The sequence below is a fragment of the Malus domestica genome, chromosome 04 (genome assembly GCF_042453785.1).
Source record: "Malus domestica chromosome 04, GDT2T_hap1".
NCBI lineage: Eukaryota > Viridiplantae > Streptophyta > Magnoliopsida > Rosales > Rosaceae > Malus > Malus domestica.
The window spans coordinates 25,999,794-26,014,401 of NC_091664.1; the positions used below are offsets into that span (position 1 = coordinate 25,999,794).

At 36.6% G+C, this 14,608-nt stretch overlaps 1 protein-coding gene and 1 non-coding gene across 3 annotated transcripts; one reads left to right on the forward strand and one right to left on the reverse strand.

Moving 5' to 3' along the window:
• Positions 1–660: 660 nt before the first annotated feature.
• On the reverse strand, positions 661–6,449 carry LOC103433761 (vacuolar-sorting receptor 1-like). Of its 2 annotated transcripts, none has more exons than XM_008372044.4 (12): positions 5,690–6,449; positions 4,429–5,121; positions 3,747–3,835; positions 3,563–3,632; positions 3,393–3,476; positions 2,863–2,939; positions 2,611–2,692; positions 2,235–2,317; positions 2,083–2,149; positions 1,475–1,603; positions 1,128–1,237; positions 661–1,003 (listed from the first exon to the last, which is right to left on the reverse strand). In XM_008372044.4, the coding sequence occupies exons 1-12, from the start codon at positions 5,982–5,984 to the stop codon at positions 905–907; spliced, it is 1,878 nt and encodes a 625-aa protein (XP_008370266.3). In that variant the 5' UTR covers positions 5,985–6,449; the 3' UTR covers positions 661–904. The 2 variants fall into 2 exon arrangements, with proteins under 2 accessions (XP_008370266.3, XP_008370265.3); XM_008372043.4 differs by having other exon boundaries at positions 1,128–1,240; positions 5,690–6,324.
• A 7,857-nt stretch (positions 6,450–14,306) lies between these two features.
• Positions 14,307–14,378, forward strand: TRNAH-GUG (transfer RNA histidin (anticodon GUG)). The gene has a single exon. It is a non-coding gene; the product is annotated as a tRNA-His (tRNA).
• The last annotated feature ends 230 nt before the right edge of the window (positions 14,379–14,608 follow it).

Here is a 14,608-nt window from a genome sequence, read left to right on the forward strand (position 1 = left end):
GAAGAGAAAATGAAGAGAGGAGAGAGATGAAAAAAGAGAGATTTAGAGTGAGAGGGGAGGGGTGAGAAAAAAAAAGAACTAAGCTAAGTTTAAAAACTCTAAACCACATCAAGTGATCCAGTGGTAAGGGCGCGAACTGCGACTCTCCAAAAAACAAAAAAAATGTGATAAGTCTTAAGTTTGAGGCTCCGAGCTAGTTAATCTACTATAAATATGGGGGTGAGTGATTTACTTTTCCTAGTGAACAAACTAAACCTACTTAATGGCTGGCTACTTCTGCCACTTTTAGGGCTCATTTGGGATTCCTCAACTAAAGATCAGTCACCATTGCCAAGATGAAGCTCCCCATAACCTCTATGGGCTAAAAAAAAAAAAGTAACTGTGACTTGCCAATAGTTGTCCTCATTTTTTGTAAAAATAAAGGTTTAATTCTATATATATTTTTTAAAGTTAGTCTTGAGTACAAATTTTTAAAATAATTTTACCAAACGAGTTTTTAAGACCTAAAACTTGAAAAATGTTTTTAAGTTAAAAATGTTGAATTCAAATAGAATATCAAACAGACGCTAAATTACTCCTGCATTTTAAATTTCTTGTTCAACCTTATAAACTTAGAAAAAACAAACGATCAACTTTGCTTCAGAGAGTGAAAAAAAATGCTGATTCCAACGGTAAAATGTTTATTACTTTGAATAAAAAAACTAGTTGGTATCTAATGTTTCCTACTAGAATATATAGTGTGAAACGCTAGATGCACATCTAAAACGTTACAATCTCACGCGAAATGAAACAAATTGCCAGCGCCTAGAGGCGAGAGGAGGACATAGGATTTCAGGACGTTGGTTGTCTTCCCTTTTCTCTCGGACAGCATCTTATGTCTTATGAATACGTCTCTCCGCCGGCTTCAGATATCCCCGCGGGCGACGTGGCTCGGAACTTCTCCTTGATTATCCAACGGCATGTACTGCGCCATGATTGCCCGGATCTCCGAATCCATGTATCTCTGCACAAGAGAGATTCAATAAACCACTTTTAGAACTGTCACATCGTCGAAAGTGGACTCGTAGAGTGAACTGGATTTACATACGTATTTTTTGCATCCAGAATTTGAGAGTAAGGAAACATACCCGGATTCGGTACTTGTAAACTGCGAAGCCCCCAACTCCGACAGCACCCAAGCAGAGAATGATAACCCAAATTAGGCCCCAGCTAGACCCAGAACCACTTCCGTTTTTACCTGCTTAAAAAATGTACGACAGAAGGTAGGAAACATGTGTCAAACATGATTTAATGAGAGGAAACACAGCAGGGATTCTATCATTTAGATTAAATCTCCATATGAAAAGGTCGTTCCAATGTCACAATCTAATGAATTGCGAGGTTGAAATGGCTGACTAGTTTGGTAAGAAAACTACACCAGCTGACCAGCATGTCATTCAAATGACTAAAACAGAAAAGAATTGAGAATACTCACCTATACATGCATCATTTTCTCGCATGTACAGTAAACCGCCACCGCAACTGCACTCGTAACTTCCCCAAGTATTCTTGCATTTGCATTGTGAACATTGGCAAGCCGTTTTCTCCTTGCACTCATCAACATCTGGAACATGAACAAAAGCAGAAAACCAGGTGGGCGAATTCATATCAATACAAGAGAATAACATCATTTAGTTGGTTACAATACGAAATAAAGCACCAGTGAAAGGCGGTAGCAGATTATGAGGAAACCCAACCATTCACCTGGGCAATGCGGGATGGTAACCAAGACTGATTAAAATCATAAGTATTTAACTTGTAATACCACTGGTGGCCTTCAAATCCAAGACCCTACATTATGTGCTCATTTGGTAGCCTTATAAATTTAATATTTTATAAGAAACGACAGAGAAGTAGCCTTACAAACTTAAAAGTCCAGGAAGTTGGTAATCTTTGGTTGATGGTAAAACAGTGTATAGAAATGTGGTATAAACAGTTTCTGGTAGAAAATCCATGGAAATGGGACTTGGGAGCTTAAGCTAAATATGCTTAACAAGCCATCGAGAATTACACTAATTAGAGACATCTAGACATAGCAGGTACCTTCACATGTTTTCTCACCATCACCCTTGAATCCTGGTGGACAACTGCAACCATTTGTATGGTCATCCTGAACATATATTAATCAGAAATCATAATCACTTTTACTTGAGGGGGGAGATAGACTCTTAAAATAGATTCATATCCAAACTTACACGACATGCAGAGTAAGTCCTGCCAGATCGGGTTTCCTTCCAACAACCTCCATTGTTTATTCCACAACGTAATGCTCCTGAAGCTGCTCAATCAAACAAGCAACATAATGACTTGAGTAAAACAAAACAAGTACATAAAATGGCATGTTATTTCAAGAACCCAGTCCTAAAACTTCTGAGCATAATGATGGTACTTGTAACTTTTCTTTAGAACAAAAGAAAAATGAAAGATGAAAAAAGGAAATATAAACGAAGTAATGTCCAGTAAGTTAGAGACTATAACCTTGACTAAGATCAGATAACCTCTACTGGCAGTACACGTGAAAATTTGGAATTTATGCCGCAACTAAACATATATGACATTCAAATAATTTACCTTCACAGTGAGTATAACCATCACCAACAAACTTTACGCCTTGCACAATAGGGCATTCGCACACTCTTCCGCGGAATGTATCCTAAAACAAAAGAACGATCGGTAAATCCCAAAAAAACTCAAATATCAATAACTCTGAACATCCCCCACACCCACCCACCCACCCACACAAAAAGAATTGAACATCCCCCACACCCACCCACCCACCCACACAAAAAGAATACACGTATGAAAGTTTACGACAATAGATACCCTGCATGCGGTAATGTTAGCAGCTTTGTCATGCCAGCAACCTCCATTGTTCTCTAAACACTCATTTGTTTGTACATCTGGAAAACACAAATAAACAGGCAAATGAAACCATCTCAGAGATAATAGAGTTCGTGCCAAGTAAGGATATAATTCTGCCATTCGATAATCTTTGTAAAAACATGCCACCCAGATATGGTTGGAAACTTATGATACCGTTACAAATACTTATTGCAAGCCTGCACGCACACATACATTCAAGTAGCACGGTTTTTACTGGAAGGGGCATCATCATTTTATTAAATAAATTATACTACAGTTGGTTTTTATTGTGTACAAGAGTATTGTTTTGGTTGCTGGGAATCACCCTCTTTATAATAATGGTAAGTACAGCAAAGACAGGTAAGCAGTAGATTCAAAATATTCACATGTATCATCATATAAACTCACACGTGAAATAACAGAATCAATTGACATAACATACCAAAGAAAAACATAGGAAACAGTCATAGAAAAACAAGGCAAATGAGGACCTTCACTTAAACAAACAGAGGGCTCAGTGGTCTCTTGGAAACCAGCACAGATGGCTTTGAGAACAGCTCCTTTGTCCAGTTTCCCTTAACATACAAAAGGAACAAACGTGAGACAAGAAAAGTGATGTGAATAAATGCCTAACGGGATATGTAAACGAGTTGTTTTATACCTCTATACTGTCTGTTGTTTATTACAAGAGTTGGCAATATCGTAACATCTCCACGGGTGCCTTTGCCAATCTGAAACTCGATTTGGGAAGTGAAATATGAGAACAAAGTAACACACTATATACAAAAAATGAAAAGATGGAAAGATAAGGCTAGAACATGTTAAACAGTTCCCAAAAGCCCAACCTGTGCATCCTGTTCGGCCTTCAGAACTGCATTCTCCTCATCCGCTTCAGGGTCGCCAATACATTTCTGTATCTTCTTAAGATCAGCACCTTTAATGTTACAGAAAATACATTGAAATAGTTACTTTATGATCCTCAGAATTTAGCAGAGTAAATGACAATCCACAAAAACTGGCCAAGGAGAGATGAAGATTTTAGGCAACTCGCATCAAAGTTTTTGACATTTAATGAATTTCTATTACATTGACCGAGCCTAAAACTTTCAGGCATATAATAGCAGGTAAAAAAGAAAAATGATCACATGAACAATTCACTCACATACTCCAGTTAAATATTGAAGAATAACGCAACAATTAACACAAACCAAGAAAATAGAATTATGGCAAAATATAGACAGCCCAATCATAGAATTGCAAATAAACAAGCCATCCGAGAGATGGCACAAGATGGCAGTTCAAACTGACAAGGCAGCTTAAACTGGCAGATTGATATAATTTTCCAAAATACAATAGAATTTTAAAACTCGAGAAGTGAGCAGAAACAACTAGCAACAGAATCAAAATGCAAATCAGCAGAAATATTAAATTGAATGTAGGCTAAAGAATATATCTACAATGCCGCTAACAATAGTGCATTCGCTAACCAAATTTTGACTTTCTATAGATGAGCTGTTGCTACCATACCAAGGGATTCAATAACTTGATTTGCACACTCTTCGGTGTACTTCTTATCTTTCATTGGGCAACGTATCGCAAAGTCAGTTACATAGTCCCACCAAAGCCATGGCTTTCCACTTTCATTGGCCACTTTATATAAGCAAGCTTGGCGGAGATTTTGAACCACAACATCTTTCCCATCATAACCTTTACTGAAATCTTGCTCGGGATCTGGAGCACAGTACCTCCCATGGTTGATGCACTGAGACTTGCACTGTTTGCTCAAAACAAAAGCTTCTGGACAGTACCAGGTTATATAGTGTGGAGTAAACTGGGTGTACCCCTTCCGCTCAAGAACCTGAGCTGCTCCTTTAAAGCTTTTCACAAACTCAATCTGGCTATCACACTTTGGCCCACACTCATCATTGCTATTCGTCCAGAACTCATACTCAACACGTTCATCAGGATGTGGAAGAGCCTCTGTCCAGTCTAGATTTATGTTGACCATCTCCCCACCTGATAGAGATTTTTTTATACTTTCTCCCAACTCTTTGCTAATGAGAGCCGAGGGAATTGTGATTTTCTGCAGATAATCAGCATCCGCATTTTCTTCTTCAGGATTGTCCATGGTAATCAACGGTTCATTCCTGTCATCTGCAACAAGAATAGCAGCCGCTCCCCCTTTCTGTGCATTCCATGCCTTCAATGTGAAGTAACAATCTGCCAGGACATCACATTCAATCAGTCAAATAACGAAAACATTACCAGTGAAGGGGCACAGAAAAATTACATGCATGTCCATAAAAATGTCTCGATTAAAACCATCCGCTTACAGACTCGCAGAATTGAGTCATTAAAAAACCTTCCAAGTGCAGAAATAAAGGAGGGTAAGGGCTTGAATTATGAATACCCAAGAACCATAACAATAACGAATAAGCAACCAACCGAACCCAACTTGATCAGTTATCAATCATGTGATTAACTTTTAGAAAATACTTTGGAGTTTCGACATAAAACCACAAGTATGAACACAAAAAACACACCAAACTATTCCCATATAAATCAACTGCAAATTCCATAACACCCCATAATTGTTTCTACACGATTTTGCACACTGATACCAAACTATTTGTCTATTACCATAAAAGTTAACGATTTAGTGAAAAATATAAAAAATTGAAGATTCTAACATCCTCGATCGACAAGCAGAAAAGTTAACCAAACTATTTGTCTATTACCATAAAAGTTAACAATTTAGTGAAAAATATCAAAAATTGAAGATTCTAACCTCCTCGATCGACAAGCAGAAACGTCGGCAGACCACCGGGCTTCGGTTTGAAGGATTCATCGAAATCTTCAAACCCTTTGCATGCCTTCTGATTGGTCTTCGGATAGTACACAGTTCCGACCAACGTTCCTCCGTATTGAGGAACCCCAAAGTTCCCAATCGCACATTCGTACAAGCCCTTCATCGAGCTTGGAGAAGTCACCTTCAAGCTGTTCTTCTCCACCACGAACCTCCCCACACAAACCCCACAAAGCAGAAACCACACCCCCACTAAAAGTCCAAGCTTTTCCTTCATTTTTTACTCCCTGAAACACTAAGCCTCCAATTTAGAAGCCGAAACAGAGAGACCCAGATCAAAAGATTCAAAACCCAATAATCAAAAACGATTGTTTCGAACCCAATTTTACAAATTTACAGAGAAGAAAAGGGAAGTTTTCACGGATTTCCCCGAGAAAATATGGTTTTTCTCAAAACCCAGATCGCAAATTTGGTAATTAAGAAGGGAAACTTGTTCCTGTGCTCTGCAAGTTTTCTGGGTCTGGAAGTTAATTTCGTGGGAAAGCGTAGAAAGGTCAAAAAGACGTAGTTTTTCTTTCTTTTTTCGAGAAGTTATTTTATTTATTCTTTTGGTATTTAGAAGTGAAAATGTTTTAAATTTAAATAGTTAAACGAAGAAAAAATAGTTTTTAAATTATAATTCTGACATTTTTTTTATTTTCTGAAATTTCCAGGAAACAAACGAAATTCCAATTTCCAATTCTTTTCCATTGCGTGTAAATTGTAAATTTGTAATTGACATTTTGGCTTTAAGCTATTGATAAAACAGATGGGCCCATACTGGAGCAACATATCGATGTTTCGTTATGCTTTGCATGCAATCCAAGTGTCTCATTCTCTGTGAACTCAAAAATAAATTCAGTATATTAAGAATACGATTTAGTGTATCTAAGTGTCATGATATATAAATAAATAATTAAATATTAGAAAATTTTATTATGATATTTAATGTTTGGAATGTTGTGTCGGCATCCTAAAAAATAATAAAAAAATTACAAATTTACGGGTATTTAATCAAAATTTTAAATAAGGTATCTCTTCTTAAAAAAATTTATGAATTTACTAGTTTATGAAACTTTACAAGAATTCCATCAAACTCCACATGTTTATAACTTTTTTTAAAACCTTCAAAATCTCAACTGAATACACCATCATTAATTTGTGGCAGAAGTTCATAGTTATTAACAAAGAAAGCTTTTGTAATGTTGTCTGACAAGGACAATTCTAAATTTTTAATACTGATGAAATGATCGTCAAAAAATCACATCTAATTAAATAAGATTTGTCATACGAGTAATGTGATCCAAATGTCTCTACACAAGTTTTATTATATTAATATGTATCTTCTATATGAGTGGGTAACAAATCACGTGCCAATAGAGATAGACACATTAATGTAGCATATGCAACATACAATAAAGAAGCTTATTTCCACTTTTAGGCTTCAAAGAAACACTAAGTAAATCTCCAACCATAAAAGTATTTCTCATTGAGGATGTTGAAAAAGATTATTGAATGTTTTGCTGTCTTAATAATTGGTTAAAGATACCATGTAAAATCATTTATAATGGAAATGTCAAATATCAATTTGATGGCTCATGTGCAATGTCAAATTTTATCTTCCTCCAATTTGTATATTTTTTGTATCAATGATATTTGTAGGACTAATGGTTAAAAAGAACTCCATTAAAGTAATTTTTTAAGAATGCATTAGTGAGATCCAAACAGTAAAATAATTAAAAAACTTAATTGACACCCCATTTCTCATATGTCAAATTTAACAGCAAATTTTTTTTTATATCAATCCATGTATGATTGGTATATGAATTTGAACTTCTTTTTATCTTCAAATTTAATTGCATAGCGCTTTATTTTAGGATTGACATCTCCTCAAACTAATACGATCAAAAGAATATGGTCCTTGAATAAAGATAGAGAACACTACTTTGGTTTGGTAGTAACTGTACTGTTTAGTGCATGCTACTTCTGCTAAGTTGCATGGTATGGGAAACACGTGGTTGGATACAGGCCAAGAGGATCCTCTACGGATCCTTTTGGTGGAGAAATTTTTAGTTGTGACGGGAATATGGATAGTACACCACATGTTTTTATGCAAGTGGTGAAAAATTTTAATTTTAAAGTAATTAACCTTTTAACACATATAACTCACCATTTATATAGGGCAATGTAGTGGGGGATCAGGATCTTCTCCTGAGCAAATGAAGAGGATCCTCCTGACCGGGCCCATCGGGTCATTCAAAATTTATCCAACAGCTACAAACAGGGAGCTCCACTAAAAATTATAATAATTGTAGCCGTTCGATAAAATTTGAACGGTTCGATGGACCTGGTCAGGAGGATCCTCTCCATTTGCTTAGGAGAGGGTCCTGATCTCATGTGGTGTACCACCTTGTGTGACGGTCACACTGAAAAATCTCTCCTTTTGGTGAGGATTATGAAGATTTGTAAATCGTGTCCATTTATCGTACATCGTGTAGTTAGTTTTTGTTAGGTGTTGTTTGTATATAATTTTAAATAAAAATATTTAAAATGATTTTTGAATGTATGATGTATGATTTACGATAAACGAATATGATTTATGAATTTCCGAAATTTAGGATGAGAATACAAGATCACATATCTGGGCACATTTAGTGGCGGCGGTCCTGTACCCAAATTTAACGCAATTCATGGGCCTTAGACAAAGAAAGGTAATGATATGGTATGGTTGCCAACATAGCAACATCAATTTACTTTATACTTTTTATCCAAAATAATTTCGACATAACTTTTTATTCAAAATGTTTTCGACATGAATTTTTAATTTGATATTTTAGAAATTGACAGAAATAATTTTTTGAGATTGTTTACCGTTATTTTAATCATTTTGTAAAAAATATCTATTAAATTGAGAGTATTATTGTCAAATCAACTCTTCTCTTGAGCTGGTTGTTTCTTTAATTTAATGAAAAATTTTCATGATTAACTGTGAACAAAATCTCATGAACCAAAATATAAATTATAACAATCTTATAAATCATTATAACTATAAAGCTCTTACTTTATTTTAGCCAAATAAAATATAAATATATCACGGTTAATAATGTACTTTTATTCAAGAAAAATGGAAGGATGGATAATAATTATTTAATATGCGAAACTATTGTTTTGATAAGGAAAGACGAAAACAGAAATAGTGGTTGATCCACATCAATCATTGATCATTTGTTCATTGATTGTGTAATATTTTATTTTCCTTCAAATAATTTCATACATAATAACACATTAATTGTGATTAGGTGGATAACCAAATAACCAATCTAAAGGGTCAAAAAGCATACATAAAAATGGGAATGCAAGATTCCCTACACGGGACATTTGTATGGATTTTAGTTACTTTGTTTGTGGTTTTGAAGTTCTCATAGGGCATTTTATTGGTACAATTGTAGTTTTTTTACGACAGATCTTGATGTGTATTTTTGCTTGTCTAATCTTTTATAACATTCACTGTTGGTGTAAAGAAAAATAGCTATAGAAAGAGTAGAACATAACGAAGTTCTTAAGGTCTTACAAATTGGTGCAATTGCAGTAAGGCCTAACGATAACCTATTATAGGAGTAAGTGTTTTTCGTGTGGCCGCATGGGCTGTGTAGGTTACAAAAAAATCATTCGAATTGGAAATTGTTTAATCATCCACATGTATTAAATAAGTGAACGATTCACCATGAATGTATTACTTGGTACATTTGAATGACTAAATAATTTCCGATTGAAATGATTTTTTGTAGAAGTAATCTTTAAAAGAAAATTAATAAATTGAACGTTCTGAATATGAATTTCATACTGTCAAGATACGTTATTCGTAAGGAATAAATGAGTTCATCCTTTAAAGGGGGGGGGGGAATGCAAGTATTATTCAATATAATTAATACAAATTAGCCTATGATTTTAGGATAATACTGTATCCATCTTTTGGTGGATGAGCTCATTTCCCCCACTTGCAAATAAGGTATTTTGAATGTAGAATTTTCATAACAAAACAATTCAATATCTTAATCTTCATTTGAAGATCACCCTACAAAACATCATTCGAATTGAAGATAGTTTAGTCATATAAATATATCAAATAAATTGATGGTGTAGGTACCAAGTAACAATATTCATGATGAACAATTGATTTATTTGATACAATAGGATGACAAAGTGATCTCTAATTCGAATGCTTTTATTGTAGGAATGTTCTTCAAATGAAGATTAAGATATTGAACGGTTTTTATTATAAAAATTCTACAGTAAATTTATGTTATTTGCAAGTAGGAGAATGACTTCGTCATCCAAAAAGGGGATGCAAGCATTATCCATGATTTAATATCCTAATTAGGGGTGGGCAAACGGGTACAGGAATCGCGGGTCGGGCCGGGTAATCAAGGTTTAGGATGGGTACGGGCCGGTTCCTAATTTTTTAAAAGAGAAAGGGGTTGGGCTGGGCCGAGGCTTTAGAATTTTAGGGCCGGGCCGGGTCTAGAAGAATAAAAAAACAGGTACCCTAACATCCCAATTTAAAAACATTACTGTCTCACTCTCCGAGGCTTCCCGTGAGTTCTCACTCTCGAAAACTGAGAACATTGTTAGACACCCACCCCCATTTTTCGCACCTACTTGTACTTATCAGCTACAAAAGTCCTACAAGTTTATAATTGCATCAACATATTAAAAAAATAAAAAATTGATCTCTCTCTCTTTAAGTTCACCTACTGGCTACTGGGTGTGGCAGAGCCAGGGATTCTCAATCTCAATGCTTTTTCTCCCTCTCGGAGAACACACACACACACACAATCTTTCGATCCTTCTCCCTCATTCCTCTCCTTGTTTCTTTTTCCCCATCTCTGCAACTCTCATTCCTGGAGCAGACACACCCCACCGTGACCTCCACCACAGTTTCTCACACCTTCTCGAAGACTCTTTCCTCTCCTCAGTCTCCTCCCTCTTTCTTTCTTTCTCCCCCAGTCACTCTCTCTCTCTCTCCCAACGCCTCTGTCTCCGGTTTCTCACACCTTGGATTTGTCGATTCTCGACCTCCTCCCTCTCAATCTCTCTCTCTCCCCCAGCCTTCTGATCTTTTATTTATTTATTTATTTTTGTTTGGTTTGAGAATTGAGGTTTTAAAACAATTGGGTTTTGGTTTTGGGTTTTTGGTTTTTGGTTTGGATTTGTAGGTGTTGGAAGATCTTGCAATTCACGGATAAGAGGTTCCAGCCTGTGCATGATTTTACCATCGATGTCGAGTTCGGAGCTCGAATGGTCACCATCGATGGTCGTCCCTTCTTGTTTTCTGTTTGGCTACTGAGAAAATAGAATTTTCGTGGTGAATCAATTGGGTTTATGGTTTTGTGCCAGATTTGGAAACGGCGCGGCAAGCGGATGTGGGTCTTGATGTCGGAGATCGAGTTGAAGATCTGGAGGATGGTGAGTCCGGGAGGCAATCAAAACCGGAAAAAAAAAAAGGACTCGTGGATCCGTCCCGACCTGGCCCGTTTCAAATGGGCCGGGTTAGGTCTGGTTCCAATAATCAGATTTGCAATACCTGGCCCGATCCAGTCCGTTTTTTAAGCGGGTTCGGTCCGATCTCTCCAAATTTGGGCCCGGCCCGGCCCGTGCCCACCCCTAATCCTAATCTTACATTTTTCTCACCACGGAAGCAGGGATGCCTTAGAAAAACATTCCATATTGGAATAAGGAAATTCCATTGGCATATTGGAAAGCTCACAAACACTTCTTAGTGTGTGCCGTAACCAACTTTTCATATAATTTGTGACATGCTACCTAAATATTTTTGCTACTAAGTTCTGTCCCGTTTGTGTCAATGATCGTAAAATGAAATGTTTGTAAATTGAAACTTGGCCAATCTTGATAGGAATCTTATATACATGAAAACTCCAATCATCAGCCAAAGAATGGGTGACGACTCGTGCGTGAAGGGAGCATAGAATGCTGCCTGTAAGACCTTCAAGTACACGCATGGTTGACGATATCCCTCTTTCGTTATGCAGTTATCCAAATATACTCCGTCAAGAGGCAAACACAAAACCAAAAACATGCTAATTAATTCCCATATGTCATCCAAATGAACACACGTTTACAATTCCAAAGCTATAAATTTGCCATCAAATATATCGAAAGCTATTCAGAACAACAAAAAGAGAAAAGGGACAACAACTTTTAAAAGGTTAGTGAAAATGTGTTTGGCGATGATGGTTGTATCTGTAGTTATCCAGTCCAAAACACTGCAGAACAGGGAAACAAGCCACAAGCATGCGTCTCCCGATTCTTCTGAAAAATGAAGAGACTAAAGAAGGACAGCAACAACCCCACAAGAAGAGGTCATCACAAGGACTGTCTCCACGGCAGTGGCGGCAGTGGTGATCATGTTGACCCATGTTCTTCGTCTTCCCCCAACTATTAGACAATCAGAAAACCCCAACAATCAAAAACCAGTTTTAGAACATCAATGAAGAAGCTTTAACTGAAATATGTACCTGAATGAAAGAGAACTTTGTTGTTGTAGAAATATTAAATTGAATGGGATGATTTCATTCATAGGGTAAACCCGTTTATATCTACATCACAAGCCGTAGGCTACAAAGAATATGATTCCTAAGTAGGAAATATAATTTTACAACAAATTACAAATAAATACTTACAAGGAATCCTAATTAGGGTTTTAATATAGAGAACTTTAACGAAAAACTTCCGGTATTATTCATTTTAACGAAAAATCACATTTTTACACTAAAAGTCAATCTTGGTACTATTCACTTTACCCTTTATTTTATTCTTATCGTTAAAACTCAAAGTTTTCAAATCATTTTCATTAGTTTTTCTTTTAATATATCACAACTTGACGACACCGGAAATAAAAGTTAATGAAATCGGTGCTCGTTAGCCCTTTTGTCAAAATGTCGGTTGGTTGACCGAGGACAATAGCGAACACATATATTAGTCCAACTCCAATATGTTTAGTGCAACTCAATATGGTTGATGCAATTGTACGAGCATGAAAGGCATTAATCGAAGGAATCCTAATTAGGGTTAGTTGAATATCAGAGTGTGCAATGAATAAAACTAACAAAATAATAGGAATATTATTAAATAAAAGAGAATGCCGAAACGGCTACAAAACCCTAAGAGCCTACATTGTGACTAACTTGACTCTATAGAGTTACAAAGTACCATATATATAGAAAACTAACATAACCCTAATAAGTAAGGAAACGAAACCCTAATACTAATGGGCTAAGCCCAAAATACCAAACATTAAAATAAATCTAAATAATAATATTTTCCAACACCCCCCCGTCAAACTCATGGCGGTACACGACATGGGTTTGCCAAAGTAGATGTGGATGCCAGACTCCAAATTCCATTGCCAATGTCGATGCCGATATCGATGCCGATGCAGATGCCGATGTCGATGTCGATGCCAATGTTGATGCCGATGCCAAACAAACAAAAAATCCAACCAAATATTTTTTTTCCTTTTGCCCCACATGGGCCTTAAACTAACAGCAAAACAAAAAATCCAAACAATTTTTTTCTCTCTTTTTTTTCCCTTTTTTTTCTTCCTTCTTCCTTCCTTTTTTTTCCTTCTGTGCGAACCAACAACATCAGTCTTTCTTTTTTTTCCTTTTCTTCTGGGTTCACGGTGCAGATGGTGCGGTTGTCTGGGCCGATTGCAGTGCGAGTGATCGGGTCTGTGCAGGCGTGCAGAGGGTGGGTGAGACGGAGAAAGTGCAGTGGGCGATGACTACAAATCTGGGTGCGGATGCGGATGCAGGGGGTTCGAACGGGTCGCAAAAGCGCGTCAAGCTGCAGGTGTAGTGGTGCGACAGTGGTCCTGTTCATTGGACTTGGCTGCAATGATTGTAGCGGTTCGAGCAGGTGCGAATTCAAGCGGTGCGGGTAGGTTGCAGACAGATGCAGATTCATGGTGAGGTACGATGCGGTTTAGACTACCAACAACTAATATCGAAATCCAAAAACAAACAAACTGATACTTGTAAAAGGAAGCATATTAAATCCCGAAGGATCAAACCTGCTCTGATACCAAGTTGAATATCAGAGTGCGCAACGAATAAAACTAACAAAATAATAGGAATATTATTAAATAAAGGAGAATGCCGAAACGGTTACAAAACCCTAAGAGCCTACATTGTGACTAACTTGACTCTATAGAGTTACAAAGTACCATATATATATAAAACTAACATAATCCTAATAAGTAAGGAAACGAAACCTTAATACTAATGGACTAAGCCCAAAATACCAAACATTAAAATAAATCTAAATAATAATATTTTCCAACATGGTTTTAGTCTATCACAGTCTCTTTACACGATGAAAGAACTATAACGTCGATGCAAACCAGGACGATTCTATGATCTATCAACTGATCCGAGCAGTTGGCAATACCCAGTTGCTTCATTCTAGGGCTTTGTGTGAAGCAACTTGCACTGTTCGGGTATCAAGTTATTTATTTTATCGAACGTTGTAATAACATCCTGTGGCTGTAGTTTAGTGGTAAGAATTCCACGTTGTGGCCGTGGAGACCTGGGCTCGAATCCCAGCAGCCACACGACTTAATAATTTTTTATTTGCTTTCTCTGATTTTGCTATTCAGGCTGCAAACCCTACCTTACCTAATTTTATTTTACCTTTTATGTTTTTTGGGAAATAGAAAAGGCCATTTGGGTAGAGTATTCGAACATCACTAACACAATGCTAAATTAAATTTTGTTATAAAAAGCAAGATACATTAGGTACCATTTGGTGCGCATAAGGGACGGGACAGGATGGAACGGATGT

What these genes read in the sequence shown, in the direction of transcription:
- LOC103433761 (XM_008372043.4), bottom strand. Translation starts at nt 5,984, where the DNA reads ATGAAGGAAAAGCTTGGACTTTTAGTGGGGGTGTGGTTTCTGCTTTGT. An exon ending in AGGCCGAACAGGATGCACAG is followed by an intron (nt 3,633 to 3,746) that starts GTTGGGCTTTTG and finishes ATCGAGTTTCAG; the next exon opens with ATTGGCAAAGGCACCCGTGG. An exon ending in TGGTTATACTCACTGTGAAG is followed by an intron (nt 2,318 to 2,610) that starts GTAAATTATTTG and finishes TTGATTGAGCAG; the next exon opens with CTTCAGGAGCATTACGTTGT.